Source organism: Mandrillus leucophaeus, unplaced genomic scaffold (genome assembly GCF_000951045.1).
Source record: "Mandrillus leucophaeus isolate KB7577 unplaced genomic scaffold, Mleu.le_1.0 Scaffold134, whole genome shotgun sequence".
In the NCBI taxonomy this organism is placed as follows: Eukaryota; Metazoa; Chordata; class Mammalia; order Primates; family Cercopithecidae; genus Mandrillus; species Mandrillus leucophaeus.
The window spans coordinates 2,523,113-2,541,356 of record NW_012101299.1 but is presented as its reverse complement, the minus strand read 5'-3'; the positions used below and the strand labels follow the sequence as shown (position 1 = coordinate 2,541,356).

The 18,244-nt window shown below is 40.1% G+C and overlaps 1 protein-coding gene across 2 annotated transcripts in view; it reads right to left on the bottom strand.

Moving 5' to 3' along the window:
- The window catches only part of RBM33 (RNA binding motif protein 33), a 141,873-nt gene that overhangs the window by 105,719 nt on the left and 17,910 nt on the right, over nt 1–18,244 (bottom strand). For both annotated transcript variants that reach the window (XM_011973081.1, XM_011973082.1), the window contains exons 2-4: nt 14,387–14,465; nt 6,333–6,381; nt 171–247 (exon numbers count right to left, since the gene is read on the bottom strand). In XM_011973081.1, coding sequence (XP_011828471.1) covers nt 171–247; nt 6,333–6,381; nt 14,387–14,465 — 205 coding nt within the window. The remainder of the gene's footprint in view (nt 1–170; nt 248–6,332; nt 6,382–14,386; nt 14,466–18,244) is intronic.

Below are 18,244 nucleotides of genomic sequence, written 5' to 3'. Positions count from 1 at the left end.
AGAACATCCATATGGCTTCTACAGTTACTACTAGTATTCCATTTAGAATGTAATCACGTGTTAAAGATATAAGGCTACATTATTCAATTACATTCCATTATAATTATAAGTAACAGTTCCTATCAATCTAGTTAAATAAAGAACATTTATAATGAGGTAATATTGAGTACCTGAAATTTTCTTCGTCTTCATTATCACTCTGCAAAAGATCATCATTTAGCTCTTCATCTGACAAATCCGACTGATTCTAATTAAAATAAGAAATATAATTAATGTGTGTCACTTCCATAAAAAGACTAGTTACAAAGTACAAAATTACATTGACTGAATTGTTTCTAGCCTTATATTAAAACGTTTGCCACCCAAAAGGCTTTGTAGTCACCCGAGGACAATCAAGAGATCCCACACAAGGCATGTGGATCCCTCCTGGGCTCAGCTTCAGGTGCCCAGGCAAATTAAATGTAAAAACAGCAAGTATAATGATCATATTTATTCTCACACAAAAGAGAAAAGGTGAGAAGTTCATTGGTGGAGGCTTACAAACAAATAATATCTTCTTATAATACACAAAAAAGTAAGATATCCTTAAGGTACTACTAAATTTAATGCTAATATCCAAAACCTAAAGATTTTTTAAACAACATAAAAAGTGTAATTTTAGAAATAAGATTTTAAATAATTGAATGACTACATTGAAATAAGAGACTATAATAAAACTTTGGTTTTTCCAATACAGATCACACATGAAAACAAATGTTAGCAGCTCAGTTCCCCACTCCTGTTCTTGATGGTACTCCCACCTATAAGCATAGAGAGCCTAGCTATTCTGTCAAGAGTTCCAAGTTTTGTTAGGTTATATATATTTGAGCATCTTAGGAATAGGTTTGGGGGGGGGGTGTTATTCACACTTTCACACTACTTATTCACACTACTTCACACTTCCTTCCCTTTTTAAAATTACTTATATGTAGAAATGGTATATATAAATTACTACTCCCTTCACAAAAGACAGTCAAAGCCACACACACACACTGTCATACACACATATTCATTATTAAAAAGTAAAGACAGAAAAATCAACTTGGTTTTCTACTTAAAAGTGAACAAACAAGCAGTCTTTTCCTGGTAGTTACACCTAATAAAAACTTATCTGTATACTTTATTACAGTATTTCTGATAGCCAAAAATAATCAATCTTATTAGTACTTCTTAGTCGCATGGGACTCAACCTAAACACTGACACCACAATAAAACAAAAATAAAATAACACAGGCCACATACTCAGTTTATCTGCAGAAGGGAAAACAGATATGTGTGATAACAAAACAGACTGCTTAACTGACAGAAAATGAAGTTTCTGGCTGGACGCAGTGGCCCACGCCTGTAATCTCAACACTTTGGGAGGCCAAGGTAGGTGGATCACTCGAGGTCAGGAGTTCGAGACCAACCTGGCCAACATGGTGAAAACCTGACTCTACTGAAAGTACAAAAAATTAGCCGGGCATGGTGAGGGGCGCCTGTAGTCCCAGCTACTCAGGAGGCTGAGGCAGGAGAATTGCTTGAAACCGGAAAGTGGAGGTTGCAGTGAGTCACTGCACTCTCTAGCCTGGGCAACAAGAATGAAGCTCCCTCTCAAAAAAAAAGAAAAGAAAATGACATTTCCATTAGGTGACCATATAATCTGTCATCCATTTCTGAGATTGAAAGGAGATGCCATTATGAAAGTGAAAGCTATGAGTCAGGTGAACCACAGACAAACCTCAGTTTGGCTGTCCAACTCAGTAAATAAAACTTCAGGAAATCTTTAAAAATTAATAATTCAATGAGAGACAAACTTCATTTGAGAGGCTGCTTCTCTGAGCTTTTTAGTAAAACTCTTAGTATTTGTCAAAAATCAATGAGCCAAGAATGCACCAAGCAAACAGAAAGGAAATCTGCGCTGTGTTGCGCCCTGATGGGAGTCGCATCTCCCGTTGAGGATTCAACTTTCCTCTCTGACTTTTAAACCTACTGACAGACACAGGAGGCAATAAGCACAATATCCGCTTCACTGAAAAAGCTGGAAAGGAGAGCTAGGCTACAGCTTTGAGGCCAAAGCTGATTTCAACACATCCTAAAGAACTGGAGTGAACAGTTTTCTCGTGCTCCAGAGGGTTCTGCTCAGGATGGTCTGCAGGAAAGCAGGGCCACAGATCCCAAGGTATGAAGATAAAGTGGCCACAGATGCCAGTGAAATCCTTTCTCCCAATCTTTCCAAACAGGTCATTTCTCCCATGGGGAGAGAAACAAATATGAAAGAGAAAGAATAGTTCTCTCCAATACTCCCAAAAACATAAAACCTACATGGAATAGCCAGAGTTTAAAAACAAGAAGAAAATGGTTCCCAAAACATTCTCCAACACAGACATCTATGAAACGGACCACCTCAATGTATCAGGAGAATGTCTGCCCAACACAAGTTGATGAAGGTAAATACAAAAGCTAAAGAAGGAACTGCAAGCTGGCAGCCAACTTCCACCTCACTCTTACCCGCTTTCTAAAAGCTCTAGCCTGCTCACATCAGCCTGCTTTATCCTAAATTCGAAACCTTAATTATATACTTAAAACTGAGCCCTAACAACCTTCTTGACATGAATGAACTTGTCCCTGACAGTCTGACCCATGTGCCATCCTCAGAACTATGCACCTGCCTCGGGCTGTCTGTGCCGCAGGAGTTTTTCCAGGCAAAGGCTCCAAATTGTGCATTTCGTGGGGACCCCAGTGGGAGAAAACAATTTTTCAGGCAGCCGGTGTCCTCACCACGTGAACTCCACTCACAGACCCTGCAGTAACTAACTCGCTCTCACTAGAAATCAAATAAATAGAAATTAAGCCAACCAGAAATCATTTTTCATCTATCACACTGAAAAGATTCTTTTTAAAAAGTGGTATCGAACAGGGAATGGAAAAGTGAGGGCAATGCTTATTCCCTGCTGCTAGGAACAGAAGTGGATCAAACATTTCTGGAAAGCAACTTGGCAATACAAGAACCATGAAATGTTTCCACCCTTAGGCCAGAATTCCTCTCTATAGAAACCTCCTAAGAAAAAAATCCCAAAAGCATAGTAAGACTTGTCCATTTAAATATCACCATAATGCCTGAGATTTACATAACATAATTCAGGAGGTAGGGAGTGAGTACGTAAACAGGAAGCAAAACAGCCTTTAACTGAAAATTACTGAGGCTGGGCGACTGACACCTGAAAGTAAACGATACCATTCTCTCTTATTTTGTATATGCTTGAGATTTTCCACAAAAAGGTGTTTTTTAAAAAGTCATAAGCAATGAGCTGGAAACAACCTCAGTGTACACAGGAGTGACTAGGTATACTGTAGCATTTACAAACATTGAATATTATGTTGCCATTATAAAATATTTTAAAATAACCCTAATGACAAGGGGGAAATGCCAATGATACAATGTTAAATTAAAAAGAAGTAATGTTTTATATCTATATTTCAATTTTTTTTTTTTTTTTGGAGACCAAGTCTCACTCTAGCCCAGACTAGAGTGCAGTGGCGTGCAACCGCAGGAGCACTGCAACCTCCACCTTCCAGGTTCAAGTAAGCCTCTCGAGTAACTGGGACTTCAGGTGCGTGCACCATGCCCGGCTAATTTTTGTATTGTTAGCAGAGACGGGGTTTCACCATGCTGGCCAGGCTGGTCTCCAACTCCTGACCTCAGGTGGTCCACCTGCCTCAGCCTCCCAAAGTGCTGGGATTACAGGCGTGAGCCACCACACCCAGCTTATATTTCGGTCGTATTTAAAAACACATGGGAAAAGAACAAAAGACAGGTGACAAAATGTTAGTCACGACTGTTTACATATTTTTCATGCTTTCTTTTTTTATATATTTTCAATGCCTTGTTTCCTATAAGGTACAAAGCATTTATTTTATGTTAGGAAAGAATAGAGAAGAGGAAATGAGAGAGACACATCTCCTGTTCCAAAGTAAACACACTTCCAAAATGTCCAAAACAGATGCAACCCTGCCACTGAGATGTCAGAATGCACTGTCACTGGGCTTGCTCCAGTTCCAGCCCAATGTGAGCAACTTACGACAATCAACTCAACTGAGAAAAGTAGGATGACTTCCCCCAGAACAGTCAGCATTACAGTCCAAACCAAATAGTATTTCTCCATCTTTACTGATAACAGTCCTGACCCCAAAGCTTTTATGAGAGGAGGTCACATGTATTAAAAGGAAATTATTACAGTTTTCTGGAAAGAAACACAGGGCAAACCGTGATATGAGGCTTGCCTAGAGATAGAAATCTAACTTCATGTCAAAGTATTTTACTACATTTAAACCTTTTAACATCTAATTGTTATTCTCCATTAAAGCATCTTAAATACAAAGAAAAAAGCAGCCACATTAGGTACAAAAATACAAGTGAGAGCACCTCAAAGAGTGTGCAAAATAATTCCCCCATACAGGATTAAAACAGGAGCCTTTTCCCCCGGTGACCATGACAAAGAAGGACTGAATATCCCACCCCCACTCCAGACATCACACTACAACACAAACCAGACACGAGGCTCTCTCACAAGGCTCTCACGTCAACTGATACGGATGCATCTCCGTTTACTCCTATTGAATCAGGTGGATTTACAACTAAGCACACTAACTCTCAGTGTTAGAAGTGATGACAGAGCCATCTAAAGGAAGGAAAGTTGGGTGAGGTCAAAGCCAGGCCACCTGCAGGCTGATGATGCAGTAATAAACAATACAGAATGCAAAGTGGCTTTAAAAGAATTCTAAAATGCATTCACGCATTAAAGAAAACGCTAATAATGCAATATAGTAAGTTACAAGAAAATGGCAAAACTGGTCACTTTTTTTTTTTGAGATGAAGTCTCACTCTGTCACCAGGCTGGAGTGCAGTGGTGCAATCTCGGCTCACTGCAGTCTCCACCTCCCAGGTTCAAGCAATTCTCCTGCCTCAGCCTCCCAAGTAGCTGGGACTACAGGCATGCACCACCATACCTGGCTAATTTTTGTATTTTTAGTAGAGACAGGGTTTCACCACGTTGGCCAAGATGGTCTCCATCTCTTGACCTCATGATCCACCCGCCTCACCCTCCCAAACTGCTGGGACCACGCCCGGCCTGGTACTTCTAGTAAGAGATCTTAACTGTATCACAAATGAGATTAAAAGGGAAATCTATTAAGATGTGATAAATCAGTCAAAAGATGTGAACTTACCGCACTTCTTGAAATACAGATTTATACCACTAATATTATTGATAAATTTTAACCTAAAAGAATAATAGCTTGAGGCCGGGCGCGGTGGCTCACATCTGTAATCTCAGCACTTTGAGAGGCCGAGGCGGGTGGCTCACAAGGTCAGGAGATCGAGATCATAGTGAAACCCTGTCTCTACTAAAAATACAAAAAATTAGCCTGGCGTGGTGGCAGGCACCTGTAGTCCCAGCTACTCGGGAGGCTGAGGCAGGAGAATGGCGTGAACCCAGGAGGCGGGGCTTGCAGTGAGCGGAGATCGTGCCACAGTACTCCAGCCTGGGCAACAAAGCGAGACTCTGTCTCAAAAAAACAAAAAAATTAAGCCTAAACTATCTTGATAATGAGAACAGGAAGTGTTTTTAAACAGTTAATAAAATTTTTAAAAATGTAGTAATTCACTTTCTTGCTTTACATTTCTACTTTTACATGTTTTATAAAGTCCGAAATATACTGGTAGGGTTCTGTGTGTGTGTATATATATATTTCGTAAACTGAATTACAGTGTATATATACATATATACATATACTGTGTGTGTATATATATATACACACACACACCCACAATATATATAAATAGATACACAAAATTTTTACTTCATCAAAAAGATTTAGAAAAACCTACATTAGGTTTTAGACTTCTATTTATTTTAATGTTTATTATATTTGAGTATGTTTACCTTTAAGCTTATCTCTGAATGCCTCCAAAAAGTGAAATCCAGAACAAGTATGCAAAATATTAACCTCCAAATGTTACCTTCTGTTATGGCAAGGCACAACTTTATGTTAACGCTGTCATAATCCAGTAACTGCTAGAATGCCTTGGACAAAGTAGAAACTAATCTTCAAGGATTTATTTCTTGAGTTATAGTTACCAGAGAATTTACTAATAAACAGTCAATTCCTTGTGCACTTAAAAAATAATTCAGTTTACAAAATTTTCATCTATACCCAACTTTCCAGTAATGAAACCCATGTATAGTGATTACTGCTATATGTTAAGTACAATTAAATGACTATTATTTCATCTCAGGACACAAACTTCTTACCTTTTTGCCAGATAGTAAATCTTCTCCAAGTAAATCATCTTCAAGTTCACTTGGGAGAAAAAAAGAGACATGTCAATGATTATTCCCATTAAGACTTGCAAGTCTGTAGGTCACTCGGGAATTTACCAAGAACTCTACAGCTCAGGTACCTTTCTTTTTTTTTTTTTTTTTGAGACAAAGCCTCAACCCAGTCACCCAGGATGGAGTACAATGGTGCGATCTCGGCTGACTGTAACCTCTGCCTCCCAGGTTCAAGCAATTCTCCTGCCTCAGCCTCCCAAGTAGCTGGGATTACAGGCATGCGCCATCATGCCCAGCTAATTTTTTGTATCTTTAGTAGAGACGAGGTTTCACCATGTTGGTGAGACTGGTCTCGAACTCCGGACCTCATGATCCGCCTGCCTTGGCCTCCCAAAATGCTGGGATTACAGGCGTGAGCCACCACTCCCGGCCAGCTCGGATACCTTTACATTAAGTTTGCTATACTTTCCTTTTTCTTTATTAATAATAAAAATGTATTTTCAAATGCACAGAGAACATTTTACCTTTTAAGTATGGGGAGGCTTTGCTATAAGTAGTGCCTCACTATACTTCTAATCTTAGTTTTGCACCTTAATATGGGATTTTAATCTCTTGGGCCTGTTGAATAATCAGTAAAAGCAGAAACTGGAATATAGTAAGTCATATCTAAGCTTTCTCCTATCTTTAAAAACCTTAATGAAGAAGGAAAAGATACACAATATAATTAATTAGGAAGATCAAAACCAAAACCACTAGAGACAGTTTGACATTCATCAAACCAACAGAAAGTGAAAAAAATAAATTTTAAAACCGAATGAGAACATAAAATCAAATCACAGTAACTAAGGGAATTAGCTTTGTATAACATGGATGTCCTATCAGTGATTTGCAATTTTTTCCAGCATACTTCTGTTTTAAATGATTAGAAGCAGGCTTTCTCCCTATTTCTACAATTAAAACAGAAGCCCTTAGCAAATAAAAAAGCTGAAAACATTTTCCACTGCATTTATTAGAAACAAGATTTTTTTAGTTGATAAAAATGGCTACCACTGGATTATGTTTTTAATTCTGGGGAAATCAATCTCTTGGAAGCAAGTATCACTAAAAGCCAACATAGAGAAATGTACAAAGAGGAAATACAATTAGATGGACTTTAGTTCTAGGTGCAAATACTCATGGAGATTTAACTGCATCAATATTCTTATTAGAATTGCCACTTCATTTTTTAAGGGGGGCTCTGGTTACAAAATTCTATAGGTTTTGAGAAATCAGCAAAACCATGATTTTACCCAAAAAATCATGTTTATTTTTAGCATGCCACTCTGCAGAATACTATAATCTCCAGGAATCCATATATGGAGTTATAATGAAATGCATGTTTCTATATAATGCCTTTTAGAACTAAAAATAACCTGACAAATCATTTAATTCATGCACTAAAGACTTTGTTATTTTAAGTTATCCTCCAAAAAGTCTTATAACCTCATTTTACAAATAAAGAAAATAAGGACAAGACATGAAATAACCTGCCTAAAGTCACACAGCAGTGACAGATGCAGGACAAGAACAGCCCTTGAAAAGCAATCTTTCACAGACTCCTATACGATAGTTATACAAAAATAACATACAGCTTCTTTCAACATTTTAAAACCACTATCATCTATCAAATACAATTTTTGTATCTTCAGTGTTCCAACTACCCTCCAGAGGCAGGGAGAAAACAATGCTGTCTAGTCAATAATATTTACAATAACCCCATTTGAAATTTGATTCCAGATAACCAAAAACACACAAGCACCTCTTTGAAGACAGGCACTCACCTATATCATCACCTTAAGTAACTAAAAACGGAATGTGATGCCAGTTTCCCAGGGCAAACTGACAAAATCATAAAAACAGGTGTTAGTAATTATACAAGCAAAGATCTAGAAAGTATGCCTTTTGCTGACAAGCACACAGAAATAAATCAACCTTTAATAACTACTTAATTTTTCTAAACAAAAACATTTTTAAAAAGTAAGTTTATCAACTATAAAATAAGCAGAGAAAATGAAGACCAGTACTTGTTTCATGACGAGTGAGAAACAGGATGAGAGACAGTGGGGCTCAGTACAGAACAACAGCAAGTATAAACAGCAGCCCCAGCAAGCCACAGCATCTGCTCAGCACACTTGTGTGCCAGGCACCACTTGACAAGTTCCACATACACGAGCTTTTCATTGACATAACAACCCTCTCAGGTAGACACTTACACTGTTGCCATTTTTTAAATGTGAAAACAGAAACACTAAGATGCTAATTTGCCCAAGGTCACCCAGCTAGGAAGTGGTGACACCAATGAGAGAATCCAAGTCCTAACTACTATGCACACACCCCACAGAAACTACATGTACTTTTCTTCTTGTCATCGTAAAGCTGGACCCTCACAAAGGATGCATATATAAGGAATAAATTTATTACATATGTAAAACTACATCCACTCTTGCCAAAAACAACAATGAACTAATGGAAATGACTGGTCTCCATCTGGCAGTTTCAAAGGGGCGAGCAGTCACTCTGGCTGGCAGTAGCAGTAAGTGTTCTAGGAAATCAAACAAACACTGGGCTGAAGAGGCTTCCTGTGTTCAATTCTAGAGCTCCCTAAAGATTCCACCAGTAATCACTACTTGAGTATGAACAATCTTTCCAGCAGACATTTCTTATTAAAGCTTATAGACAACGAGCTCTTTGAAAGCAAGTATATTTTTACTTAGAAACAGAAGTTATCCTCAAAGACGTTTTTCAGGAAACAAGTATTTGTTGTTAACCACTGGGCTACAGCCTTTCAAAACCAGAAGTGAACTTGACCACTGTACATGGGGCTGTAGTCTCTGGGTCCTCCCCACTCTAGTCTGCTCTCCGTCTTACCTGTCTGCTCTGTGCCTGGATTGTGTCCTCCAGGAGCAGCTGGCACAGCCTGTCCTAACCTCTGGCTTCCAGATGGAATCGCTCATTGGGAGGCACCAACATAATGTCACCAAGTAGGAGGAGAAAGATGGGCCTCTCCCTTCTCACCTGAAGGGATAGAGACTATAGTATCCCTCCCCGAACAGCCTTCACTTCCCACAAGGCCGGGGCAGGAACTGGTACTCCCTGGATGGGAGTGAACTCATTAGTTCTTTAACCCTGCCCTGTAAATAGACCCCTCATTAAATTTCTTCAGCTAAAACTTTCTGGGCCGGGCGTGGTAGCTCACGCCCGTAATCTCATAATCTCAACACTTTGGGAGGCTGAGGCGATTGGATCACCTGAGGCCAGGAGAGTTCAAGACCAGCCTGGCCAACACGGCGAAATCCCTTCTCTACTAAAGATATAAAAATTAGCCAGGCACGGTAGCACATGCCTGTAATCCCAGCTACTCGGGAGACTGAGGCATGAGAATCGCTTGAACCTGGGAGGTAGAGGTTGCAGCGAGCTGATACCGCACCACTGCACTCCAGAGCAGACTCTGTCTCAAAAAAACAAAAACAAACAAACAAAAACAACTTCTTGAGTGTGCCATCTCTTTCTTACCTGGGCACGAGACATTCTTTAAAAAAAAAAAAACAAAAAAACACAATTCCAGGTGTTGGTTCAGCAATGACATCATATTCTTCCAAACACCACCACCAGCACAGCACGGCAGAAAAACTTACCATAGCAATTCCTGACCCACTCTTCTCAACTTCGAAGTGTCTCTCTCTGTGTCATGCAGCACACAGAGAGGCTGTCTTATGCTTAAAACATCAAAAAAGAAATACATGTGGCAAAATCTTCATAGATGCAAACATGTCATTGAAGACAATAAAAAAAGGAAGAGTTTCGGCCGGATGCGGTGGCTCAAGCCTGTAATCCCAGCACTTTGGGAGGCCAAGAAGGGCGGATCACGAGGTCAGGAGATCAAGACCATCCTGGTTAACACGGTGAAACCCCATCTCTACTAAAAAAATACAAAAAACTAGCCGGGCGAGGTGGCGGGCGCCTGTAGTCCCGGCTACTCGGGAGGCTGAGGCAGGAGAATGGCATGAATCCGGGAGGCGGAGCTTGCAGTGAGCTGAGATCTGGCCACTGCACTCCAGCCTGGGCGGCAGAGGGAGACTCCGCCTCAAAAAAAAAAAAAAAAAGGAAAAGTTGGTTCACAAACAACACTGAGACAACTACTATTCATAATAAGGTAAACAATAAAAACTAGAACTGTCTCACACCATGACCAAAACAAGTTTCATCATAGCAGAAAGCAAGACAGCTGCCAAAGACGTCTAAAGTCATGTCAAATGGACACAGGAGCCAACCTGAAGAAATTCCAATTCAGCAAATATCAGGCAATGTAACCACCAATAAAGATACTAAACTACAATGGATTCAACACAACCCAACATTTAAATCTATGATTTCAAAATGATTCAAAAACAAAACCCATCCCTGCAAGATGCTAGGGCTGACTTCTTAGTTTGAAACGTGGTAAACAACAGGAAAGACTCAATCACTTACCCTGTCTTTTCTAAGTAATCTCTAGCTCAGAAGAACCAACTGGTTTACAGTACTATTAGGTACTATAACAGTGTACTAGTACCATAGGTAACAGGAAAAGCGGAGGTATCACCACGTGCCCCCAAGTAGCTTCCGATGAGGAACGCAGCAATACTTACTATACTGCCACACCCCGGCCCCTCCCCCAAGTTCAAACCTGAATCCCATCCACTTCGAGTTCTATTAACCCACATAAAACACCAGCAGTTAAAGGGTACACTAAAAATACCTCAGGGAGTGCAATCAGCAAAAGGAAAATTCTAGAAGACACACTACCCTGTTTCTTCAACAAAAAATTGCATGGAACTAAAATAAGATGGGGGAGAACCTGTATATGAAACAACACTTGAAAGACAACCATCAATGACCATGTGGGCCCAATTCAACCACAAAAAAGCACACAGACACATATCCAAACTGGGAAAGTAACAGTATACTCATACATACATTTAAAATAAGTGTGTATACATATGTAAGGAGATATACACATGTGCGTCTACATACGTATACATAGACACACACACAAATATAAGAGAATCGGAAATTTAAACACTAAGATATTTACATAATAAGGAATTTTTTAAGATACAATAACTATTGTGGCTGTATTTGTAAATCCTTTATTTTTTAGAAAAATATATTCTGAAAATTTTGAGGGGGTTGCAGAGTATGGTTAAGAGATTGGCTACATGCTGATAACTGGTGAAACTGGAGAATGGTGCACTGGGTTCATTGTACTAGTCTGTTTTCACATATGCTTGAACTTGTTAGTAACTTAAAAATCAATCAATTTAATCAATCTCAGGCAGACTGTGTATCTATCTAAAAAAAAAATTAACTATCATAGACACACGCAGGAGGTACCCAGAATACAAGTTAGGGAAGAATTTCTTAAGGACAAAAAGCACAAACCAATTTCCTGCGCCTCCTGAAGTGGGCACTCAGGAGACTGCACATCACCTACCCTTGACCACAAGGCACAGCCTACAGTCAGTCACAATGGAACACCAGCAAACCCAAAATAAATGGCCTGTCAACGTCATAAAAGACAGGCTACAAAATTCTTCCACATTAAGAAACAATGAAAGAAAAATGCTATGTATGATCCTGCATTGAATCTTGAACCAGAACAAAAAATTCTTTTGGGGGGTATAAAGGAAATTATTGAGACAATTGAAAACATTCTGAATAACCACTGTAGAATAAAAAATTAAAACTGGGTAGGGCACACTAGCTCACGCCAATTCAAGCACTCTGGGAGGCCAAGGTAGGAGTATTACTGACAAAAATCTGAATAACCACTGTAGAACAAAAAATAGAACTAGGCAGAGTGTTCTAGAACAAAAAAATAGAACTAGGCAGGTCATGCCTGTAACCCCAGCATTCTGGGAGGCCAAGGCAGGAGCATCACTTGAGCCCAGGAGTTCCTGCTTGCTATGATCACGCCACTACACTCCACCTGCGTGACAGAGAAACACCCTGTCCCCAAAATAACAACAACAACAAACCTCACATATATAGAACTGGATGTTTGATAAACTTCCTGACTTTAAAAATTATACCATATTTATATAAGTGAAAGTTCCTGTTTTGGGGAAAATACATGCTAAACAATACTGAAGCATTCGGAAGTGGCATGACTCCTGCAACCTACTGTCAAATAGTACAGGAAAGAAAATTTTACATATACAGTATATCCATGTATGTAAAGAATTAAAGTAACAACATCAGTTGACAAAAAGCACCTCATGAGTGTAAGAGAAGGTTAAGTGGGAGTTTCTGTATTATTCTTACAACTTTCTTGGAAGTCTGAAAAGAGTTTCCAAATACATTTCTTTCATGTTTTAATAAAAAGAATAAAAAACTATAAGAAAGAATATTATACACTTGACTGTATTCTTTTCAAAAATCTAGTTAAAGACTATTTTTTAAGAAAACACATGCCACAGACTGGGAGGAGATATCTATAAACAATAAAAATAAATTTCCAGTAAGTATAATATAAACAGTCCCTAAAATCAATAAGCAAAAGACAAACAATCCAAAAGAAAAACAAACAGATATGAACACACCATTCAAAGAGGAACTCCAAATAATGAGTAAGCTACTAAAAGACCCACTTAATATTTTATTCAGCTCACCATCACAGTTTTTTAGTCAAAACTAGCTTTAGTACTTACTAGTAAGACCATTTCTTTTCTAGGAAACACTTCGTTTTTAAGCACTATTTGATTTTCAGAATGCATGCTGGCTGACTTTGTGCGTCAGCTTGACTGGGACAAGAGGTGTCCAGCTACCTAACAAAACATTATTTCTGTGAAAGTCCATGAGGGTGCTTCCAGAGCTGATTAGTGATGAATCCATAGACTGAGTAAAGAAATCCATCCTCACCAATGTGGGCAGACATTACCCAAAAAGTTGGAGTTGGGCAAATTCACCCTTTTCTTGAGCTATCGTCTGCCCTCAGACATGGCTGCTCCTGGTTCTCAGGCCTCCAGGCTCAGACAGGGACTTCCATCACTGGCTCCCCCGGTTCACAGGCCACTGGAAATACACCACTCTACAGACCGTGTAACTTCTCAGTCTCCATAATCACGCGAGCCAGTCCTTCATAATGAATCTTTCTGTATATATTCTTTTGGTTCTGCTGCTCTGGAGACTCCTAATACACTGCATGAGTCACTGAAGAGCAATCAGCTTTATGTGGACTGTAAGGGCCTCATAGTTCTCAAGGTAGATTATTCTATAAAACTTCTAGATGTGACACTGCCGTTTTCAAATTGACTGCAACTTCAAAGTAATTGTTACATTTTCTCAACACAGTATTTAAGATGTTAAAAAAGTTATAAAGAATAACCTACATTTCTCAGCCCCACCACCCAGATTAAGCCCACATTGTATTTCTCCCAGAACACATCTCTAACCTCTATTATAACTCCTTGCCAGAGGTAACCACTCTATCAAACTACCATCTGTCATTACTGTGGATTTTTAAATTGTGTTTGTGTGTATTCCTAAACAGGTCATTTTCATCCATTCCTAAACAGGTATCTTCATCTTCACTGGTAACCAGGAACATGAAAATTAAAATTAGTGAAATACCATCTACACATATTAGAATGGAAAAAACATTAAAGTGTAGCCAGATATTCAGTACAAAGTAGAGCTTAAGGAACTCTGGCACAGGCCACTCCAGTAATGGCTCTGGGTGTTCACAGTCAGTATCATTACTGTACAAAAACAAAGAAAAAGGACAGAAGACCTATGATCTGTTGGCAGCCCTCCATACAACACAGGCCTGGAACAGGAGCCCACGTCAGCCTTCTGCATGGAGAAGCTTCACTTTAGCCCAGGAGGGACAGCCCCACTCAAGAGAGAGCACCAGGTAGTCAAGGTGCTGTGTTCAGTAAAGACCCCTCGGGAGCCAAGGGTTAGAATGACAGAGATCGGCACGGGCAGTCAGGTGAAGCACAGGGGGCACGTACCTGTCCCAGTCCTCATCAGCAGCTCTTCTTCTCCACGACCGTTCCGCGCCAGGCTTATCAAACTGGTCAAAGTCATCATCTATGAGAACAGTCCATTGAAGTCAGTTTTACTAAGTTAAAATAGATACAATGCAAATAATTCAAACACTAAAACAACTTTTTTAAAGATTCCTGACTTGACATTTCAAATTACAAAAGTTTCATATATGACTGTCATAAACACTTTAGCCATTTTCAAATAATGAAACATCTTAAAAAACACAAAGCTATCCAAGAAAACCAATTCACTGAATATTGTTGGACATGAAAAATCACTAATAGGTTTTCAAAAAAAACCCACAAATGTTATTAAAGTGTTTTTTTTTTTAATAAAATGGGTTTTGAGTGTTTTTTTACTGCGTAAAAAAAATGTGATGTGCTAAAAAGTTTGAGACTTTTACAATACTTTTTGTAATTGTCACACTTTTCCAAATCATGGAAAGCTAAGATTCCACTTAAGCAAAACAGAGATTATGCAGGACGTGCTGAGCAACGAAAGTATAAGCACACACCTAATTCCAGGTTTTCTAGTAGCTACATTTATAAAAGGTAAAGAGAAATAGATGAAACTTTAACAGGCCATATTTTAACAATACATTTTATTTCACATAGTATATCCAAAATATTATCACAGTACGTATGGCCAGGTGTGGTGGCTCATGCCTGTAATCCCAGCACTTTGGGAGGCTGAGGCGGATGGATCACTTGAGGTCAGGAGTTTGAGACCAGCCTGTCCAACACAGCAAAACCCCATCTCTACTAAAAAAATACAAAAAAAAAAAAATTAGCCAGGCATGGAGGTGCACGTCTGTAGTCCCAGCTATCCCAGCTACTTGGGAGGCTGAGGCACGAGAATCACTTGAACCAGGAGGCAAAAGTTGCAGTGAGCCGAGATCGCACCACTGCACTCCAGCCTGGGTGACAGAGGGAGATTCTGTCTCCATAAAGAAAGTGTGTATATAAATATACATGTAAATATATATATATATAAAAATACATAAATAAAATCATAGTGTGTAATCAATACAGAAAATATTAACAGCATATTTTACATTTTTTCCATACTAAATGCGCATTTTGCACACACAGCACATCTCACATCTCAGTGTGAACAAGCCACATTCCAAGTGCTTGGTGCCATGTGTGACAAGTGGCTACTGAAATGGACAGTGAAGAAAGAGCAATGAAGAGCAGAGCCCTTTAGAGGCCTGTTGCTTTTTCTGTAAAAATGAAGCTATTGTCTACTTCATAAATTTGCTGGAACATTAAATTTGACAATGTATTTTAAAATACAAGAACTGACAAATGGGTGGCACCTGACAAAGTTATTTTTATTCCTAGTAAACAAAGAATTGAAATTAAAGGTTTTCATCTCAGACATACACACAAGCAAAGAAATTGGAGAGACAGCAGCACACAGATCTGTCTCCCCAGAAAGAGTCTACCCTAGGGGTAGGTGGTTGGGGTAGGGAGGGCCAGATGATACAAAGCCTCAGAATTTTCCCAGCCTGGAGCTGGAAATCAACCAAGTTCTACCGAAGTAATATATCTACTCTTACCAAACACTACTGATATAGTTTGAATATATGTCCCTGCCAAATCTCATGTTGAATTGTAATCCCCAGTGTTGGAGGTGGGGCCTGGTGGGAGGCATTTGGGTCCTGGGGGCAGATTCGGCATGGCTTGGTGCTGTCCTCACCATAGCCAGTGAGCTCTCTGGAGATTTGGTTGTTGTACAGTGTGGCACCCCTCCCTACCTCCGCTCACTCTCTTGCTCCTTCTTTTGCCACATAAGGTTAAGTGCCTGCTCCTGCTTGGCCTTCCACCATGAGTAAAAGCTCCCTGAGGCCTCCCCACAAACTGAGCAGGCACTGACGCCACACTTGTACAGCCTACAGAGCCATAAGCCAATTAAACTTCTCTTCTTTACGAATCACCCAGTCTCCAGTATTTCTTTATAGCCCTGTGAGAATGGCCTAATACAACTAACTACCAAACAGAACGAGGGCTTTAACAAAAAAAAAAAAAAGAAGCAGAAAGAAAAGAAAATCCAAGAATTAAAGACATTAAAGAATTAGTAGCCTCAAGAAGTTCCACTTCCAATATGACAGAACGAGGAACTCCATGGGTCCTCTCTCTGTGAGCCTGGTGAAAACTGTTTTATATAATAACCACTTAGAGTCTCTAAGAATAATTCTAAAGACATACAACAAATGAAAAGACACTTATTCCAGAAATCTACCAAAAATTTGCCAAGAATGGAAGCAAGAATTAATGGGTTTTAAACCAGGACCCACCCCTCTTCATCCTCGAAACAGTAACGCTAAGATTCCACTCGAGACCAGTGCAACCAAGAACACAGGACACCCTCCCTCCCCACTCAGCTCCCAGCTGGAGGACAAGGACCTCCGCATTTCACATCCCACCCCCACCTACCCGTTGTTGAGGGCTGAGTTCTGGGTGAGTGTGAGCGAGAGGGATGGGCTCCTTTCTTCCACTCAGGTCCCATTCATGGGACAGACACTGCTGGGCCCAGAGAACCCCTGCCCTGGGTCAAGGACTGGGGGTCCCACACCAAGAAAGTCAAGTTGAGGAGACCTGGGGCTGCTGCCTTCCCCCACTTCCCAGGCACTCAGCTCCTAAGGCAAGGGTATCCCCCAAAGACTGCTACACCACTGTCCACAGCCACAGCACAAGTGCTGTGGCTCAGAGAGGTGGGGGGTGAGGAAGCAGACATTTAGAACCAGAGTGCTCCAAAACTCTCCAAAGAAACTGACTTCAAGTCAAACAGTGCTCCTAGAAACAGTGAGGGAGAGTTCTGGTGAGAGCTAATTGGGGAGAGAGTGGTAAAAGCAGCTGGAAATATGGCCAGAATGTAGATGAGCTGCTGTGCTGGAGAGAAATGGGGACACAGACAGGTGAGCAGGGCCTCTGCTTGGGTCAGAACAAATCTCAAACACTAACATGGACACTATCCATTCAAAGGAGCCTGAATGTGATGGGCTCAATTTATAAAGCAATTTATGCCCCAGAGCATTACAGAAAGTGTACTCAGAGAGAGACAATAAAAGCCATGACAACCATCCCAGGGTAACTGTGCATGCCCAAGGCTGTGGTCACTGCAGAGCAACATCAAAAGCTTCCAGGGAGGGGTGAACACTTCATTAAAATACCCCAGCCAATCAACAAAGGAGTAAAGAAGCAAATAACAGTAATAAGCCCAGGTGTGGGAAAACAGGGAGACCAGCACCCAGAGTTGTTACGACGTATTATCTAAAACGTCCAGACTTCAACAAAAAATTACAAGATATGGAAGATATGGAAGAAACAAGAAAGTATAACCTATAATCCAACGACAACAAAAAGCAGGCAACATAAACTCCATGTGAGAGGACCAGGCGTCAGATTTCACAGAAAAAGATCTGTAAGTAGCCATTATAAATATGTTCAAAGAATTAAATGAAACCACGATCAAAAAACCAAAAGAAAACATGATGACAGTGTCAGGTCAAATAAAGAATATGAATAAAGAGGCCGGGCGCAGTGGCTCACACCTGTAATCCCAGCACTTTGGGAGGCCAAGGCAGGTGGATCACTTGAGGTCAGGAGTTCAAGACCAGTCTGGCCAACATGACAAAACTCCATCTCTACTAAAAACACAAAAATTAACCAGATGTACTGGCACACACCTGTAATCCCAGCTACTCGGGAGGCTGAGGCAAGAGAATTGCTTGAACCCAGGAGGCAGAGGTTGCAATGAGCTGAGACCACACCACTGCACTCCAGCCTGGGCCACAGAGCAAGACTCTGTCTTAAAAA